This window comes from Argiope bruennichi, chromosome X2 (genome assembly GCF_947563725.1).
Source record: "Argiope bruennichi chromosome X2, qqArgBrue1.1, whole genome shotgun sequence".
Classification (NCBI taxonomy): Eukaryota; Metazoa; Arthropoda; class Arachnida; order Araneae; family Araneidae; genus Argiope; species Argiope bruennichi.
In genome coordinates, this window is record NC_079163.1 from 15,890,772 (window position 1) to 15,911,510 (window position 20,739).

Consider the following 20,739-nt stretch of genomic DNA (forward strand, 5'->3'; position numbering starts at 1 on the left):
ATTCATCATTATCTATTTAAAAAAAACAATATAGTTCATGAAAAGAAATGATTATAGTATTGTATAATCAAGCATTTTAAATTCTTTAAAAAGGGCATAACATATATCCTATCCATTTAAAAAATTTCGAGGCATTACTCAATTAATAAAATTCAAACATAATTTTGTATGTTAACTGAAAACTATTTTGACACTAAAAATAATAATCTTTTATACAAATTTTATTTCAACCTAAATATTTAAATGTTGTGATTATAATGCACGATTATATAATTTAATTAAATAAATAAACTGTAGATAAAATTATATGTTTTTTTTTCTACTTTAATAGGCATAATAATGTACTGAAAGAAAATTTACCATTTATTGTATACATTTCTTACAATAAACATCATTCATAGAAAACTAAATCTTTTATTTTCAATATCACAATCAACATACTCTGAAACAATTCAGAGATTTATAATATTATATTTAATATTATTAATAAAAATTTAAATTAAAATTTTTCTCTTGTCTTATATTGAGCATAATAAATACAGTGAAATGACAAGAACAAAATATTTTTTATGACATATCAGTTTCATTAAAACATATGAAAGTCAGCATTATTAACCAAATTTGCACACTATTACATAATAAATATTTCCAAAACATATAAACATTTCTAATTAATGCCAAAAGTAAAAGTTAGAACAAAAATTATATTAAATATGAAACAAATTAGTTTACAAATTCTATTAAGAAGATAATGATACTAATTTCTTATCCAGTTATATTGATGTATTCATTTCAATCTTCTAGTGCAAATGTATCACTTGTAAGATAAAAATAATCATCATAAGTGGAAGGATTTTATCATTTATTTTTATTTGAGAGATGAGTCGCTAGGTTAGAAAAAGCTAACTATTTTTTTTTTTTTTTTGAAATAACAAAGAAATTTTTTTAAAAAGCTAAGCTACAATGGAATTAAAAAATATCAAGTAATATAAAAAGCTTTAAAAGTAAGCGTGTTTGGAGAATATTTATTATATATTCTTCAAATTAGATATCACACACATTTAAAAATTGCCTATAACTACTTATCTTGTAACCATATTCAAATACAATTTTTTTTAAATATAATAATTATCTTTGAATTCTCCAAATTAGTATTAGAGTGATTCATAACTACACAATATATAATTAATTACATAGTGTAATTACACTATGTAATTAATTCATAATTACACAATATGTAATTATGATAAGTAAAAGGAAAATTACTTTTAATATTAAAATTAACAGCAGTTCAAAAAGTTATTTCATGTTAAATATTTAATTACAAATATATGGTAAATAAAGATGGTTTTCAATTTTATTTTAAATAATCAAGTCATTTTTTTTGGTTGCAAGCAATACCATGGCACATGCAACATTTAAGAATGACTAGAATAAAATATAATACATAAGATATACAAAAACACCTTTTGTTTCATTCTTAGGAAATATTAAGAAGGTATAGTATTTAAGCAAAACAATACTGAAAATGCAAAAATTCGAGCACAGAAATTAGCAATATTATAATTTTCAGCTTAAAAATATTCGAGAATGCATCATATCTTTAGCCCTGAGAATTACTGAGAATATTGTAATGGAATAATCACTGTTTATATAATATTTATAAATATAAGAATTAAAATTTTTTTAGTATAATCTATATAAAACTTTTCGTGAATTTGTTCGAAAATATATTTATAAGCTACATCACAAGTAACACATAAATAGATTCGAATATATACAAACAGAACGACTGTATAATTTACGGAAACTATGGATATCAGCAATTCCAGAAGAATATTTCGGAATAAACAGCTTTCAACTTAACATTAATTTCAGATCAGGTGCATATTTTTTCTTATGTTCTTCAAATAAAGAAGTTAAATCATCGATGTATTTTTGATGCAGAGTTTTAACATCTTCTTCCGTTGGTTCAGATATTTTTTCAACATCAATGGGCTTTCCAACTATAAAGAGAAAATAATTTACAATGTAAAATATATTAAATACTTTTTACCAACTATAAAGAGAAAATAATTAACAATGTAAAAAATATTAAATACTTTTTAAGAACAAGCAAATGCAAGATACTAATTACAAAAAATAAAAATATTCTTATCGTCTAAAATAATTAGAATTTCAAATCTGAAATGTTTATATCAATTTGCTGATTTTGACTTTGTGATATTTTTGGTCGCCAATTTTAATGCTAAATGATTGTTTGTTAAATGCCAAGTCACGAAGCTTGATTCCAGAGATACTGGGAATATTTTAGAAAATTTATTACCTTTTTTTGCTAGAAAAATAAATTGTGGGCAACTGCTGAAGTTTAAATTCGCCATTCCATTGAACGAGGCGAAGCCCAATGAGCTCTGCGATATCTAAAACTAGTTGGATTATAGAGTTCGTGTTCTATTGCGATTGAATTTTGAGTTACATATTTTTAAGCAAATTCCATTTTTAACTGTAAATTCGATTATTTTAATACAAGGAACCTGCGTCAATATTTGCACCTTCTTTCACAAGTGAAAAATGAATCCATAATAATCTATGGATTCATTTTCAATCAATATATCAAACGGAATAATATTATAGTAAATCATTTCGACATATAACCAAAGTTATGTTGAAGAGATTGAATATGAAAGTAATAACAAGGGAATAAAAACGATAAAAACAACCCAAATCAGCTTTAAAAATAAAATCTCATTAAGATTCTGCTACATATTTCTGTCCATGTTCAGGAGATAAAGAGCTAATTGCACTAAGAACTGATAAGAGATGCTCTTGAGAAACTCAGAACAAGGCATGCTAAAGAAAGTAGTAAAAAAAGGAGACTGTGTTTGCCTCCCCCATCTTCCTTCGAAATGACAGATGCATTTATGCATTAAAGACAGAATTAAGATTCGGAAACTTTCAGATGAATAGAAAAACGTTTTAGACAAGATACATTTTGCAGGAATTTAAATTATTTTGTCAAATATTATAATTGCTATATAAGTATCAAATAGTAGCGTGGAAACAAAATGAAAATAAGACTTGCATTTGAGTTTACTTTCAACCAACCACTTATAGCGCTACCTTGACTAAACTTCAACGTGCAATATAGAATAAGCAACTCGGCTTTCTGAAGTATGGAATTTTGTTGCTGTACGACAATGTCAGACACCATTCATCTGATCAGATAGTTTGAATGGGAACAGATTGACCGCTCACCTTACAGTCCAGACTTGGTGAGAAGCGATTTTCATTTGTTTTGTTACCTAAAGGAGTTTCTCAGCGGCAAGCGCTTCGTCATAAATGACGAGATAAAAGAAGCAGTTAAAGACTGCTTACCTTCTCAGGCGGCAGTCTTTTATGATTTATGCTTACAAAAGTTTGTAGACCTTTATGGCAAATGTTTAACCAAATATGGGAACTAGGTAGAATAATAGAGAATCATGTTAGGAATTAAATCAAAAAAAGTTTTGAAAATCTGTGATGGTTTATGCTTTGTAAGGAAGCAGATCTTACTTTTCGAATAACCCTAACTTGAAACGTATCCTCGAAATGCTGTGCCTGGAAGCAGCCACAAATTGGGGAAAAAGTAACCATCCTGCTTTATTTACCGTATGTATCGTGATATAAGAGAGGACAGTTTTTAGTCTAGCTGAATTAGTGCATGGAAAGAATGTGATGGCTTCAGAGACTTTTCTCTATGAGAAATGGGCGAAAACTGAGAAAGAAGAGAGTCCATTGTACAATGTTTTTTCAATGCTTAGTCGATTAAAAACCCGTCAAGAATTGGCAGATCAAAAAAGAAAGCAATATAGTTAAAAAGAAAAATTTGGTAGGATAAAAATTCTCTCAAAAGAGAGTTTAAGTAAGGAGATTAACCACTGACCACTGCAATTGCTAATAAACTTGCAGATCAATAGACAAATCCTAGCATCAGAGGGGAAAAAATTTCAAATATTAATTATATTGTGTCTCTTATAGGAAAGAAACAGAATTCTCGGATATATGATATTAATATGTTGAAACTATACTAACAGAGCCCTGAACTAGTCAAGTTTCTCATTTCCGAGAATTATAGTGCTCTGCTTAAAGATGATATCGAGTAGTTATCACCGTTCCAAATATGTTTGATTTCAATGAAATGGTGATCGACGGGAAATTAATGATTGGCTACAGTTGAGCAGTTTCAACAACCACAAATCCTTCTTCGAAAATATGATAAAGTATTTTCCAATGATTCAGGGTGTACTCATTTAGTTAAATACGATATTGTATTAGCAATCGGCAATATTGTTATTGCCAAATCATATAAACTTTCTCTTAGGCAAAATGAGATCTTAAAAGCGAAGCTACATAATATGCTAAGCTATAAAGTGATAGAAACTGGAGAATCGGATTACACATCCCTTATGACATTAGTTGAAGTATCTGACCAACACCCACGAGAATGTCTCGACTATCGTCAAAAGAAGAGTTTCATAAGAACTGATTATTTTTCATTGCCCAATGTTGAGCAAACAGTTTGTGTCTGTCTCAAAAAACATCACCTTATTGGATCTGTCAAAGGGATATTGGCAAATCCCATTAACCACGAGAGCTCAAAGGCTATCAACTTTTGTGATTCATTTTGGAAGTTATAGACCACTCTGAATGCCTCATATTTTTTCAGAAACATGATGTCGAATTGTAGAATGGTAGCGAAGAATCCACAATTCCACACTTTGATAATGTGGCCACAGTTTTGAATACGTAACAAGAACATCTAAAGCATACTAATTGGACAATGCGACGCATCCAAGAGAATTTGAGTTTAAAATCTTCCAAAGGCAAATTTACTATGCTGAATATTTGGGGCATGTAGTTGTGCAAGGTAATAGAACTCCTGGAGAAATGAAGACAAAAGGTATTCGAGATTTCCCTGTTCTAATAATTAAGAAGGAAATCTGAGCTTTCTTAGAACTTGCGGGAGTCTTTCGAGTAACATGAATTTGTAGATTTGATTAAAGTAATTTTAAATGTCATTACTAATATTATTATATTTGCATTTTAGGTGCTCATCGATGAGATTTCAATATATTCTTTGATTTTATTATATTGTTTAACATTTTTTAATTAAAAGATTTAATATCTTTCCATTTCATTCTTTTCTTTTATGCAGAAATTATTTCGATTCTAATAGCTATAAAAGTGTTGTTATGAGTAAAATTTGTGCAATTTTTACAAGTATCAGAAATTTATGTTTATCTATTTTGAACTTTTTAAAAAAATGTGAATTATTTTAGAATATCCTAAATTTTTAAAAGTATTTTAGAATATCTTAAATTTTTTTTATTATTTCGTATTATGTGAATAAAGAAAAAAAGTGTATAATTATGATTTTTTTTTCTTTTTTGTATTTTATCATTATTAAACTAGGAAAATTTTATGCCAAAAATAACAGTAAGAGTGAGCATATTTAAATCAAGTTCAAATTCTTTTTTTAAATATATTTAAAAATTGATATTAGAGCTGATAAGCTAATCACAGTTAGTGCATGGTGAACTTAAATATTCATTTCTAATTATCCATGTGTTTCTTACATGTTGCTGAAGCACAAAGGCTTTTTTTAATTAGTAGATTTTTAGCTGCGCCACTACAATTATCTTTCAACCTTAGCACTATTATACCTCCTTATGTTGCTTGAACTAACGTTTTCCCCCCAGTTGAACTACTTCAAGAAAAAAAAATTCTTTGAGAGGAGAGGAACTGAGGCATCCTCTGACAGCAAATGAGACTAACGAAGTTTCTGCCATTCCCCTCAATGTAAGACTTTCAGTGAATAATAAGGGGTAGAGGGATGTGGGGAACTGGTGTAAGGAGAGAGATGAAGGATGACAACAGAACATTAGGGTCGAGAACAAAGAAGGGTTTCAGAAAAACGATAGTTTATTTGGAACTTCTTTGCTGAAAATAACTGAATTCACATACCCAATATTACCTTACTCAAGAGAATGTAAATAAAAGATGATGTGTATCAATCACATTTAGTCATTGACTGGGACAAATTTAATGATCAATATCACCAAGATGTTACAGTCCATGTTTCTTATTTGTCTGAAAATTGGAAGATCTTTTCTAAAACTTTTACGATGTATTATGAGCTATGTATTATATAACTCTACCATAAATCTGCTTATAATTAAAAATATTTGTTGTGCATGCTTTGCACATTTTGAAATAAATATTTTTTTTAATCTCCTTATGAATTTTGAAAATGAAAATTACATTCAAACTCCTAAATGTGACTCCGTACGTTCGTGGCCATTTTTAAAAGTTATTTCTAACGTTTTATTAAGTATTTTCTAATTAAATAGTATATAAAAATGTTTAAAAAAATCTGTAAAACCAAATTCGTTTTAATTGGCAAATTCAAAGTAAATTGACAGAACATTTTGTGTCATGTCAAAATGCCATGTTTACACTTGACATTTTGTGTCATTTTATGAAGAGGATTCTTTAACAATATTTGACCTAATGTATATCTGTTTCGTGTATATCGGTTGCATAATATTTTGAATAATTCCAATAGCTTTTCCAATAAATGTTTCCCCCTGTACCTTGCCTGTTATATTTGTCCCAGTTGTTGACTACTGTAGGACATTGCCCATGCATAAAATGTTTAGTGCGTGAACAACAGTGATAAAAAGTTGCAACAGTTGATAAAAATCGCATACTTTTAATGCTACGAATTGCAGTCCCATCATAAATTTGTGATTTATTGATGAAATTGTCTTTTCCTTCCAGTTCCTTATTTGATTTATTTTTAACTTTCGAAAGGAAATTCATGTGAAATCGAATTGAAATATACAATATGAACAAATGTTTCAGAGATTGAAGATGTTGTCAATATCCCGAAATTAAGAAAATAGGTTCAAAAATTTATGGCTGTGAATTAGTAATATTATAAAAATATTATTTGTGGATTGAAATTAAGAAAAATATGTTAGAAACTGCATCTTGCAGCGATTTCCGGTTGTAGGCTGAGAAATAAGTTTAACTTAACAGAAAGGTGCAATTTTTTAATTACCTATATCTTGCCTTCCGGAGGACAAGAAATGAAAAATGATTTTGGAAAAAAAATTATTTGAATCAAAATATTTTTGCATCGAAAAATGCCATTTTCAATATAGGCAGTCACTTTAAACTGTAAACGTCTAATCTAAAAATTGAGTTAAAATTTTAATTGCATGTTTAAATTAAATCTGCCTTTAATATTTTTAAAACAAAATGAAAAATTAATATTATTTACATATGGAATTGTTTTTCCACAAGATCTTTAGATTTTGGAATCTGGGTTTATCAAAACTACTTAAATTTAGCTATGAAGAGCATTAAGGCGCATTTCTTTTGCAAAGTAAAGTAGAATGGCATTTTTAAAGCAAAGAAGGTTAAATTTTTAAAATCACACCACATTGAAGAAATGAGTATTATAATGCATTGTGAAATTCAGAACTGCTTAAGCGAAATACCACTTCATTACTCTATTTAAGAGATATTAACAACCATATTTTTAATTACTTTATTGGAAGGAAATGCATAAATATTTTTATTATATGAAATGAAAATTCAGCAAGATAAACTAAAAATTCCTTTTATTTGGAGACGTTATGATTAATCGGCATGTTAAAAGAGATTGTTTAATACTTTATGATTAAATAAATAATTAATGATATATCGATTTGTTTGTATGAATATATTACATTGATAAAGTTCGATCACCGCCGAAACCTAATCATAAAAGAATATACAGATTTAAAAAACGACCAGAGTTTGAAAATAAACAGTTTAAATACCTGTTATACATATAAGAAAACTTTCGCATCCTTTTCTTTTTTTCTTTTTTTTTACCCATGTTTTTAGTAATCTTTGCACACACAAGACATTCCCTGAATTTTAATGCATTGTGTTTAATTAAAAAATTTCCGTAAATAATGAAATTGCACCAAACTATTTCCATTATTTATAGATTTCTTCACTGTAATTGAATATTACCAAGACATTATGTGAAATAAAATAAAACCCTTTATACGTACTGATTACAGTAATAGGCTTTCTGTAAGGTAAGAGGCCATAATTATACTGGAACATGCCACGTCCTCGAAAAAGAGGAGCAGAAAAACCTAAAAATGACTTTAACTTGTCTTGAAACTGGCGCAACGGTGAGCCTTTTGGATTTTCCACCTGTTGAAATATGTCATTCTCACCAAATGCGAATACTGGCACCAGAGATGCACTAAAAAATAACATCCGTTATTTTAAACTTCACTATAAAGTAAAATTTAAAATAATAAAATAAATAGGATACACAAAAAAACGTCACATTATGCAACAAAAAAAGCACATAAGTGGGCAATGGAAGAACTTAATAAATATTCCTTTTTGCAATCGTTACTAATAAACAGGATAACATAAATAATAAAATATAAAGGAAAATATCAGGAAAAATTAAAATCAAGAAGGAATACAACAAAGAAAGATCTTTTTTTATTAATGCAAACATGATATCAATTAATCTATTTGAACTAATTAATAAGGTTCACCTAATAAGGCAGTTATGTTACATCCTAAAATATATTTATACTTAAAATCTCATATTTCTCTAGTATTTTACAAATTTCTAATGCCAATAATCGTTACCTAAATGCTAGCACGCAAGAATCTTTCGATTATTTTCAAAAACATTTTATAGATGAAATTGATCTTAGCACTTTCCACATCTTTATCATAAAGTAAGAGAAAATATTGTTATATGCTACAGTAATACCATTAAATTAGATGATCGAATGAAAACCGAAAGTCAAAGTTAAGGAAAACACAGAAGTGAATTATCTACTAAACACATTCCACATTCGTTTACCTCAAATAATTTTTTTAAAAAATAATTCTTCATTCATAATGCATTTTTTTTATTTAATCAAATTACTATGCACTTCGTAACACATTATTTTAAGTGCTTTTGTATTGATCTTGATAGATTTTATTAAAAGAAAGAACTCTAATTTTGATTTCAAACAATTGAAATACTACTGGTGAAGATGCTACCCAGGATACCTATTTTTCTGACTTTTATTGTGTAGATTCATAAGTTGGAATTAATAAAATAAATATTCTGTCATTATTGCAATAGAGGTAAGTCAGGATAGAATGTTCCAAAGTGATTGTGAAGATTAAATAACTCACAATACAATAACAAAGAACTAGCAAGCATCAGATTTACCCACATGCTATTAATATGAGTATTAAAATTTATGAATTCAAAGTGTTTTGCAATATATATGGAACAATTGGATAACATTTCAATATTATATAATCAAACTCTTTGTACATTATATATATATATATATATATATATATATATATATATATATATATATATATATATATATATATATATATATATATATACATACTATCTGCCAATAAGTAATTGGACACCTATGATAAAAGATATAAATACAATTTATTCATATCCAATAGTGGTAGAGCCCCACACTTTAGATAATTGCAGTCTTACCCTTTAGGGCATGCTTTCCACAAGTGTTTGGTTGATGGACAGTAATATTTTCTTCCACTCGCCTTGGAGAAGACATATAAGTTCTTTCACTGATTTTGGACGGTTGCTGCACCCCTTAATTCGGCGATCAAACCCATTCCAGAGGTTTTTTATAGGATTTAAGTCCGGATTCTGAGCCGGCTAGTCCAGGCAATTCACTCCATTATCATCATATGAATCCATTGTAGACCTCACAACATGACAAGTGACGTTATCATCCTGGAAATAACAACGATCCAGCTCGTCAAACTGCCATAGCGAGGGAAATACATTGTTGTCTAGAATAGTGGAGTAGCAATCGACGTTGAAATTACCATGAATTGGGAGGTCCCTGTCCATACCACGAGAAACATCCCAAACCATAATTCCATCTCCACCAAACTTTATCGTAGGGACAATACATTCTAGTAAAAGACGTTCTCAATGCATACACCTAACCCAGACTCTGCCGTCTGACTGGCAGAGATTGAACTTTGATTCATCACTTCAGAGAATCTGTTTCCACTAATCTACGGTCCAATTTCAATGCGCCTTGCACCATATCATCCGAGCAGCGAGGTTGGATTTTATAATCAAAGGCTTATGAGTGGCAGCACGATTATGGAAACCAAGCAAATGTGCTTCCTTGCGGATGGTATTTATCGAAACAACAATTTAGGATTCTTTTTTGGAACTCTTGTAGTATGTAGAATATCGATTTGGTGCGGTTTTTTCGAATTTCTTTGGACAGTACTCGTCGGTCTCTACGCTTTGTTTCGTGGGTCTGCCGGTCGACGCACATTCCGACAATCACCACTCACCTTCCATTTTTTAATGACGAAAGCCATTGTCGATTTTGGAATGTTTAACTCACTAGATATGTCCATTAAGGATCGGCCATTTCTATAATATCCAATAATTACGCCTTTCTCGAAGTCAGGCAGCTCTCAATTTCGCGATATCTTGCATGCGACTAATGCCAATGCTTTTTCCTAGACGATATTTAAGTACAGAAGACGTGACGTAGATCAGGACGGTAAATATTCTCATTTGCATGGATATCCAAATACTTATTGGTACATAGTGTATATATATGTGTGGTGCCAGGTATCTCACTTTCCGCCACTAGGCAGGGCCTCTGGTGGAGGAAACAAGAGCGACGTGCAGTTTACGCCTAGACGAGGCGAGGTGATTAAGACGTGTTTAAAAAGACGAAATATTACAACGTATTGTTAAAAGACGAACTTGCATGGTAACGCCGAACTTGATTATCCACTCCATCCTGTAAATTAGCCATCATCATTTGTTCGTCATTAACCTAATTTTATTGTCATTCATTAAATTCTAAAATACAAACTCGAACTTGTTATAGCTTGGCCATCACACCTCCATATCATATATATATATGTTAAAAAGAAATGTTTAAATCTAAATACGCATAAAATCTTTATACATTTTTATTTTGTATCCATTATGTTTTAATTTTGGAATTTTAATCCTTTTTTTTTTCTGTAATTTCCTCAAAGATTAATTACCTTGTAGTTGATTTCCTAAATCTTAATATCAGGGTCATAAAGTTATCATAAGAGGATTTCTAATACATTAATAACAAAACAAAGATATTTACTAATATAAACACACATATAAAATCGCATGATTTACAAAAAATAGCAGAAGTATTTTGCTAAAATAACATACTTTAAACAAGATAATAGAAAATAGTGGAATCAATTTATTGCCATTAAACATTGCAAAGAAAAATGTGAATGTTTAAAAAACAGTTTCTTAATCTTTAATAAAATGTTTCTAAATAACAAGAAATCTTTTTTTTTTTTTTTTTTTTTTTTTTTTCAAATAAGGATCAATCTTCACAATTTTATCAAACTGCAAAATTATAAATGTAGTGGAGCTCAATTCATTCGAAATTGCTAGCACCACAATAAAAATTCAGATTATCCAAAAATTCAAATAAAGGGGAAAATAGGAATTAAAAATGAATACAATAAGAGAAAAAAAACTTTAAAATTAAAAATAGCAGTTTAAATTTAATTTTTAACAATTTTACTAATAAACAGTCGGCAATATCAATAAATTAAGGAATAATAAAAATAATATAAAATAATTTCATTAAACAAATAATTTTAATAAAAACTCTACAGCTCTTTACATGCAATAATTGCATAACAAATAAAACTTCAAAATATGCAGCTTAATTCATATCCTTTAAGGGAATGAAATTTTTTATGGCAGTTTTTGATTAAATACAATCTGCAAAGAAAAGTCATGTATATTAAGGACTTTAAAAATTAACCCACAAATGAATATTTTGGACACAATTTAATGAAAAAATAAATAGGATCTTTTTAAAATTTCGAATCAATGAAATATACATATGCTAATAGGAAACTGAAAGGATTAGACATATTCAAATTATTGATGAATTCGAATTAGTCAAGTTACATAATATTTTATTAATGTTATATATGTATAAATTTGTTACTTTGTTGAAAAATCAAAAATAAAAATATGAATCTAAAAAATGACAATTGGCAATTCCATTTTCTGTTACAATTAAGATTTTACTTATTCACACGTGTGCATACATACACACACACCTTTTGCATAAGTATGATTAAATGTATTCTTTATCCTTGTCAACTTATAAAAAACAAGGCCATCATAAATCCTGGTTTGTTTAACATTTCTTACCTTTCATTCTTTTGTTTTTATTACTTTTGAGAAGGTTTGTTTGAAATTTTGCAATGATAATAACAGAAAACAAAAAGATTCTTTTTTGATTCTCTAGAATACTGAACAAGTTCATACTTCATAAAAACTCAAAATAGTGCAGCAAGAATACAGTAACATGAATTTCATCTTCAGACTTTTATATATACTAAGAAAATTGGAAAAACACTTATAGAAAACAAATTTGGAAAGTGATGAACAATTTCGCATGCATCACAATTATTGTATTTTCTGAACATTAATGGTCATAAAATATATAAATCATTTCAAATTCATATTAAATAAAACAAACATAAGAAAATTCAGAATTTTCATTTTTATTCTCTTTTTATTCAAGCACTGTTTCAAAATACTTCAATAAAATTTAAATACAATTGGAAGAAGAGCATGCATTCCATATGAACCCAATACCAACACCAGAGAAAAAAGAAATAACGAATGTATCTGCTTACCATGGGAGATGTAATCTAATGAGTGAGTGCCAGTATTATGAATTCCAAAAAGAAAAAGAATTATCATACTGGAAAATTAAAGGATGAAAAATAAAACATTGATTATGGTTTGATTAGAAATAATGTTCTTGATATATATATATTTCCTATTAACTTTATTTTAAATTCTCTCTACATAGATATATCAATAAATATAAAGAAGTGCATATATCCAAGAAGAATAGATATTGATGAATTACTGCCATAATATGCCTTTGTGGCACAAGAGTCATATTTGGCCATGTTGTGCCAATCATATGGTTAAAGATAAAAGGCATATAGTGAAAATCTAAATGCTCTTCATTAGAATCTCACTAATTCATATTTAATACAGAAGAAAGAACAGCATGATTGTAATTGAACCAATTATCAAGGAATGTGAAAACACTATTTTCTCACAAGAATTTATTTCCTCTCATTTAAAGCAGTTTCAAATTACAGAAATTTCCCAGAATAAACATTTTGTGTTTATAAAAACGTTGTGAAAAGTAACAAAAATGCAAAAAGAAACAAAAGTTATCACAATCGCCTTATTCAGAAAAAAACACAGGACAAAAGAATATTTCATTTCCAATGCCAAAAATAATTAAGAAAATCTTGGGGCTTTTTGATTCAAAAATAACTGGTATAAACATTTTTTTTTTTTTTTTTTTTTTTTGCATTTTGCATTTTGACAAAATCAACAGAATTAAAGTTTTGCATATATCTGGCATTAAATTTGTAGAATATCAATGAGAATTGAATAAATGCATATTATCCTTAAGTTCCTTGCAAATTTAAAAATCCTAACTTCAATACAACTATAAGAAGTAAAACTAATAGAGGAAACACATTTACACAATGTATCACAAGAATAAAACAAAGGCCTACTTAAATGCAAGTTATGTTGCAAATGTAGAAGAAAATTATTAAAATTTATAGATAGTGAAGTTAATTGTGACACCAAAATTTATATTTTGGTGTCACAATTAACTTCACTCCTGAAATTTCTTTGCAAGCGCTGAATTAAAATACTTACAGATTTTACAGAATTTTTCAGGAAAGTCTACATCTTAGCTTTTATGAATTTGATAGTAAATGAAAAAAATTATTTCAAGAAAAGAAAAATGACCAATTTTTTTTAAATCAGTAAAACTCCCCCATATCAGATTAAAAACTGTAAATCTTATTCACCAAGGCCATTGTTATAATAAGCATGATATAATGAGCCAACAAACCTCTCTATAGAGATTGATAAAAAGTTTTGAGAAAAATAAAAAGCATAATCTAATAATTACATTAGTGATTTAAAATTATATATATATATATATATATATATATATATATATATATATATATATATATATATATATATATATATATATATATATATATATATATATATATATATATATATATATATATATAAAGATAAATTTAAAAAAACATATTCAAAAATATGAAATAAAATTTAATTTGAAGTGAAGAAACTTTAATTACTTACCCATGTTTTAAAGCAAGTCTAACAAACCCTCTTCTCCTCTTTAGTGTTAAATTAACATCTCCAGGATGAGCATCTAAAGCTTCAGCTGCTCCACCAATTACAAGAACAAGAGCATTTCCTTTCCCTTCTTTTGTTAAAAGCCAGTCAATGCTTTCTCTTGTAGCAGCACAGCAACCTAAGTGGGAAATCATTTTAATAAACTTGAAATTATAAAAAAAATGAAATGTATCACTAGAAACCAGATGTCTGTTTAAAACTAAAAAAGGGGTTTCTTTTTACTGGTGTACATGTTATCAAGATTAAAAATTTTATTAAATATGGTGAGTACATTTTCAGTATCATATAACAGATGTGATACAACAATGAACTGACTTAGTCTGAAAGCATTTTCCTAAGCAGCTAATCCAAGTTCACAAATTCATTAGGGGGAAAAAAATCACCAAAGAATAGAATGTATTTCATATCAGCAAAAGAAAAGGGTACTTTTATTAAATCCAACAATAACATGCACAAATATTTATTTTAGTAAACAAATTAAGAATTGCAAATCGTGAAATATGATAATATAGTTTAGACACCGTAGAAAAATCAAAGAGCTATATTCATGGATTTGATCATAAAAGCTTGTGGTGAAAGCTTATAACCCAGTTAACAACTACGCTGCACGAGCAATTGCTTTTGCATCATGGTCATGTTACTGGGCTGCGAACCACAAGGTCCCAGGTTCTATCCTCGCGCATATCAATCGACTACATTGGTGACCTCGGACGATGAACCTTCAACCTTACGTACTGCTGTTGTGGCGCCATCTACCCACAGCAAACCAAAATCGCCAGATTCATTTGACGCAGCAAAAAGCATCAGCAACCACTAACCCAAATGCTCGCCATAACGCTTGGTGCTACTCAAATGGGTACAGGCGCATTAGAATCAACAGCTAATACATCACCACTCAACAGCCATATCGTTCGTCTCACCTCCGACTCACTGGAGGGAGAGTCTGTGGTGAAAGCTTATAAGCCAGTTAACAACTACGCTGCACGAGCAATTGCTTTTGTATCATAGTCATGTTACTGGGCTGCGAACCACAAGGTCCCAGGTTCTATCCTCGCGCATCTCAATTCGCTACAAGCTTATAAAAAAATTGAATCAACACAAAATGACTAACTTATTCCTACCTATAATTTTAAGAGATTCTACAGTGTATTCAACACACTGTAAATAACCAATTGTTACAAGCCTGTAAAGTTGCTTCCCAGCACGGTTAGTTCTATCACCGGAAAGACTGGTTAACAATGATCTGTATTGGATGCTGCTCGGGTACCGATCCAGTGATCCAAGAGCTTGGCGATCATTTGGTGACAAAATAGATAATGCAGGAAACTTCGAGAACTTTAACGATCCATCCAATAAGAACTGATATACGCCTCCCGGGAACTATAAAAGACCGGCCGTCTCAAGCTGCGAGGAGTCGTGAATTAAATCATAGTCGGAGTCGTAGACAAGTAACGAGTCTTCGAGAAGATAGCGAAACAACGGCGGAGATCCAGCGTCGTGTGGAGCCCACGCTATTGCTGAACTGGGTTGTGTGCCGAATCCTGTTGTCTATTGTAGAAGCAGTATCAAGTTGTGTGTGAAGTAGCCAGTCGTGTGGTAGTGAGTCGGCAATTGGATACAGCTAAAGCGAGAAAACAGTGAGAACTTCAGCCGTTTGGAGAGGCCGTAGCGCGAAGCTCCGGGAATCCCCTCTCCTGCTGGATTTTGTCTGGCCGCTTTGTGTGCTGTGGTCGATTACTACTTGTGTGCTATTGTTAGCTGTAGTGTGCTGTCCTGCGTGCGCATTTCGGCTGTATATTGTTGTCGTCTTTGTATTCGCCGTCTGTGTCTTTGTGTTAAATAAACGTCGTCGTTGTTTTCTATTAAAGGACTGTTTCTTTCAGCATCGATCATCAAATCTTAAAAGAACCCCTACGGACGAGGAAGAAAATCCGTAACACAATAAAGGCATAATAGTTTCACTTCTAAAACAAAATTAAAAAATTAATGCTAAACGTGTACATTTAAAACATGAATCTTCTTCAATATAATCCATCAATCACATATATATTTATCTTGAAAAAACAATTTAGATCAATACTTCACAAGGTTGGATTAAAATTCCATATTTGTGTATTTTATTTTAGGTAATAAGTTTTAAAAAGAATGTTCAGTTTCTTCAAAAGAAAGGTTTCCAGAAGCTTGAAGGAAATGCATTTTTTCGAGGTGATTAATAGTTAAAATTGTTTTTAGCATATTAGTAAATACATTAAACATTTTCAAAAATGTTTTCCAAAGTGGATTGGCTTGCATTTCTATAATTTAGGAATCAATTGTAGCCATGATGTGACAAAATTTAAGATAAAATCACTTTATAAAAATGAAGCCACAAGTCTATATTCAAATGAGCATAAAATTTAAAACTGCAGTAATGAATAAAAAAGCAAAATAAAATTTCAGGGAGACAGTCATAGAACCAAAAGAAACCACAACAAATTTTTCATTTCATTTTATCAAGGAACGTACTGAGAACAAGAGGAATGTTAAAAATGTTTCACAAGTGAGATGTGACTGTTTCAAAATTATTAACTGAAAGACTATAATCAGATTTGAATATATTAAGCAATTCTAGGCAACCTCCTAGAAACTCAATAACATTGAAGGGCTTACTAATATTAAATAATTTCATTTGTATGTGGACCTCTGCAAACATAATTTGTCAATACTGCTTCAAAAATAATGTCTTGAAATTCACTATCAGTAGTAAGCTCATAAACATGTTTTTTAAAATTGAAGCAGGCAAAAATATATGCTCAATCCATCATGCCTCAATCTGACAATAATATCAATTGAATACGAGTATAACATTTATGTCATTTACTTCTCATAGTAAATATTAATTTGTAATACACATACTAATTGAAAATGTCATAGGAAGTATGTTGATGAATTACTAAAGTTTAAATTATGAGTTAATAAATTTATGACAAAATGTTTATCTTTCTTCATCTTCAATTTTACAACTATTATGTTAGTTGCAAAAGATTGCTTTGTAACAAATTAACAACTAATGCTTTTAGGTTTAGATTACAAAAAACAGAGGAATTGCAAGACTTGTGGCGCCTTTTTTTTTATGTACATATTTTAAATAGAATATTAAAAATCCTGAAGCTACTCAAACTTTTAATAACTATATAAATTCAATTTGGAGAATTTATGCGAGATTTTATCCCCCATAATTATTGCTACAATCCTAATCTAAATTATTAACCATTTAATTGATTTGCCAGTATCTCACAGCTACTTTGATTTGACCTATTTTTAAACTTTTATAATAAAATTAAGTCATTCAGATATGTAATAATTCAATATAAAAAAAAAAAAGTAGAAACCTATAAACGTTTCAAACATTCTCTGGATTCTTAATTGAATTAAAACTACACAATCTCAAAACAGAAGGTTTCATCTAATGAGATAGTAGAAAAAACAATTGAAAAATCTATTAATCAGTTCTAACCAACATTTTAAGGTTAAAGTTTAATTTGCATTTTGTTGTTAAGCTGTTTTAAGATGGCTGAAGAAAATTCATAATTAATAAACAAGATAAAAAAAACTTTTAAGCAGAATTTAAAAATTTGATTGATTCGTTCATTATTAACATTGATTTGTTCATTAAAAATATATCTGAATCATGCAAGGACAATAATACTAAAGCTTAAATTATGAGTTAATAAATTTATGACAAAATGTTTATCTTTCTTCACCACTATTTTCAACAATGAATAAGGGAAATATATCAAATATATATGTGGAAATATATTCCAACATTACATATTACTATTTTAGATACTTTGATAAATTAAGTGCAAGCAAGTTTTACCTGCACTCATAATATGCTCTCTGTGCAAAGGGAACCAAAATTGTCCTTCCAGTGTCAATAAACGAGGAGTAATACCAGGAAAAACTTTACTAAAATCCCTTGCTTCTGTGCCAAAACAGCTGAAAGCTCCATAGCACATGATACCATGAGGATGATATCCAAAAATATAATTCTTATTAGGATCCAACTCTGCAGTTTTTATCATAGTAACAGGGAAATAATCTGCAAAGTATCTCCACAATTTCGATCGTCGACATAAGTCAATTCGTCTTCCACCTTGGCAGCATTTTTTATGATCATACACAAACCATGCAAAATACAACAGAGGTATGAAAAAGAATTTAGTAAAAAGGAAGTATATAAATAATCCAATAGCAGCTGTGCCAAAAAATACAAAGCTGGTACAATAATAAAACACTGCTGCAGTCTGTAGTCTTCTTTCCAGTGGGATAGACAGTGGTGCAAATTGAATACCCAATATATTCATGGCTGATCTGTAATCAAATATGAAATAATATTAATCTGCTTTAATAAAGGTTGAAGCTTATATGAATGAAATTCAATAATTTTTCTATCAGAGAAATACAAATTTCAAAATTAACATATATAAATTACAAAATTCTTCACCTTCTCATAAATATCAAATACATATTTTATTTTTGAAAAGATAAGATTACAAACAAATTTCACACACACACACAAAAAAAAAACATAACTTTAAAAAAAATGCACAGAATATAAAGACTGACAGGTGTTGACATCATTTAAAATGCAAATCAAATCAAGGAATAATGACACAGTCAGCAATCCCATTCAAACAATTCAAAATAAATACATAAATTAATAAATTCTCAGATTACATCACAGTTTAAAAAGTTATGGAACATAGAAATATTGATTGAATACATTTTTTCTTTCTTTTTCATATCTAAAGCATATGAAGAGTATTAAAATCTTTAAAAAAAAATTGATATTAAGATTCTGATAAGTCTCAAAGTTTTAGATCTCCCTAAAACTAGGTTTAAAAAAAAGGATTAGTCTGTCTCTGAGCATACAAATGCAAAAAGCAAGATAGATGAAATTTGGCATGCAAATGACTTTAACTTTGCAGATATGGATTTATCTAATCTTGGCTTAAATCAATCAATATGAAAATTATATCTGAGTGTAGCTGAACACATAACTGAAAACAGCAACAAGTAACATGCATACCAATCAAAACCCACAACTTTATTAGATCAAATGGCCCTCCAAGAATCTGAAATTATAGAAGGAATCAATATATTGTTCAGAATAGGAAAATTTGCTTACTTCCAATTCATTGTTGCTTTTGATATGTTGCTTACTTGTAACTCGCAATGTGCATGTTCTGTTCTTTATAAAGGCATTTAATAACACTTCAAAAATATAATTTAATTGTTATTTACTGAACCAAAATGCAGTTACTATAGCATTTGTCATTGTAAAAGCCTCTACTACATAAACAATATATTTTTATGAAGGGGCATATAACAGTCAAGATTAGAACACTTCTGCTAGTCCAAAATCCATTAAATTTTAATAATAGCATCTATTTCAGTTGGTCAAAAATAAATTTCTTAATATCAGACAATTTGCTTCTGATATCAGTAAGATAAAACTTTTTAATTTAAAGTGTAATAAAAACAAAAAAACAAATTAGTTTTGATTTTAAAAAATGCATTAAAAAGTTTTTAATACAGTAACAAATACTAACTATTTTTAAAATTTCTTATTAATTAACAGAAAAATAAAAGAAGGTTTAAATTTATCTGAGATTATCTTCTTGCATCTTAGTGTACCTATTATTTTCATAAAAATATAGTATCAAATATCTTTGAAATATAGGAAACTTTTAAACTCCAGGGATTTATTAATCTAATAGGTAAAGCAAAAAACTAATATGAAAAAAGAAATATTTTCAGTAACATATCATCACATGTCAAAAAATTTTGGAAAACAAATGTAGAGTTATTTATTTTATTTCAATAGTTAGGTCACTTATATTTGGTTCACAACCTTGCAATGATAAAATCAGAGCTAATTTGAAAAATCGTAGGTTGTTTGTCATATGAAATTTTTGATATTTTTAAATGTATAGTGCAAGTTTATTAACCCTATAATTTCAAATTGAAATGACATTCCAGGGCCTCACTATTTTTTTTATATAATTGAGGGCATAAAAGGACTTTAATTTAATTTCACTTTTTTTTTAAATCTCCTCCAAATTATCATAGTCAATTAAAGATTTTATTTATATAATTTAAATTTGGTATTTATACATTGAAAATCCAATACAATCTCTTTGGAAGTTGCCTTCAATTTGTCCAGAACAGACAATGCTTTTACTACTATTCACAGAGAATTTGAAATAATAGTACCCAAATGCAAACTGCATTACATTGGTCACCTAATTCATCAAACATTAATCCATTTGATTTCTATTTTAAGAGTCATAAAGTAGATTTAGTTTAAA

The 20,739-nt window shown here is 28.8% G+C and overlaps 1 protein-coding gene across 3 annotated transcripts in view; it reads right to left on the minus strand.

Moving 5' to 3' along the window:
• Positions 1-547: 547 nt before the first annotated feature.
• The window catches only part of LOC129960599 (2-acylglycerol O-acyltransferase 2-like), a 34,388-nt gene continuing 14,196 nt past the window's right edge, over positions 548-20,739 (minus strand). For all 3 annotated transcript variants that reach the window (XM_056074103.1, XM_056074102.1, XM_056074104.1), the window contains exons 2-5: positions 18,246-18,739; positions 14,330-14,504; positions 8,109-8,308; positions 548-2,006 (exon numbers count right to left, since the gene is read on the minus strand). In XM_056074103.1, coding sequence (XP_055930078.1) covers positions 1,858-2,006; positions 8,109-8,308; positions 14,330-14,504; positions 18,246-18,732 — 1,011 coding nt within the window. In that variant the 5' untranslated portion in view covers positions 18,733-18,739 and the 3' untranslated portion in view covers positions 548-1,857. The remainder of the gene's footprint in view (positions 2,007-8,108; positions 8,309-14,329; positions 14,505-18,245; positions 18,740-20,739) is intronic.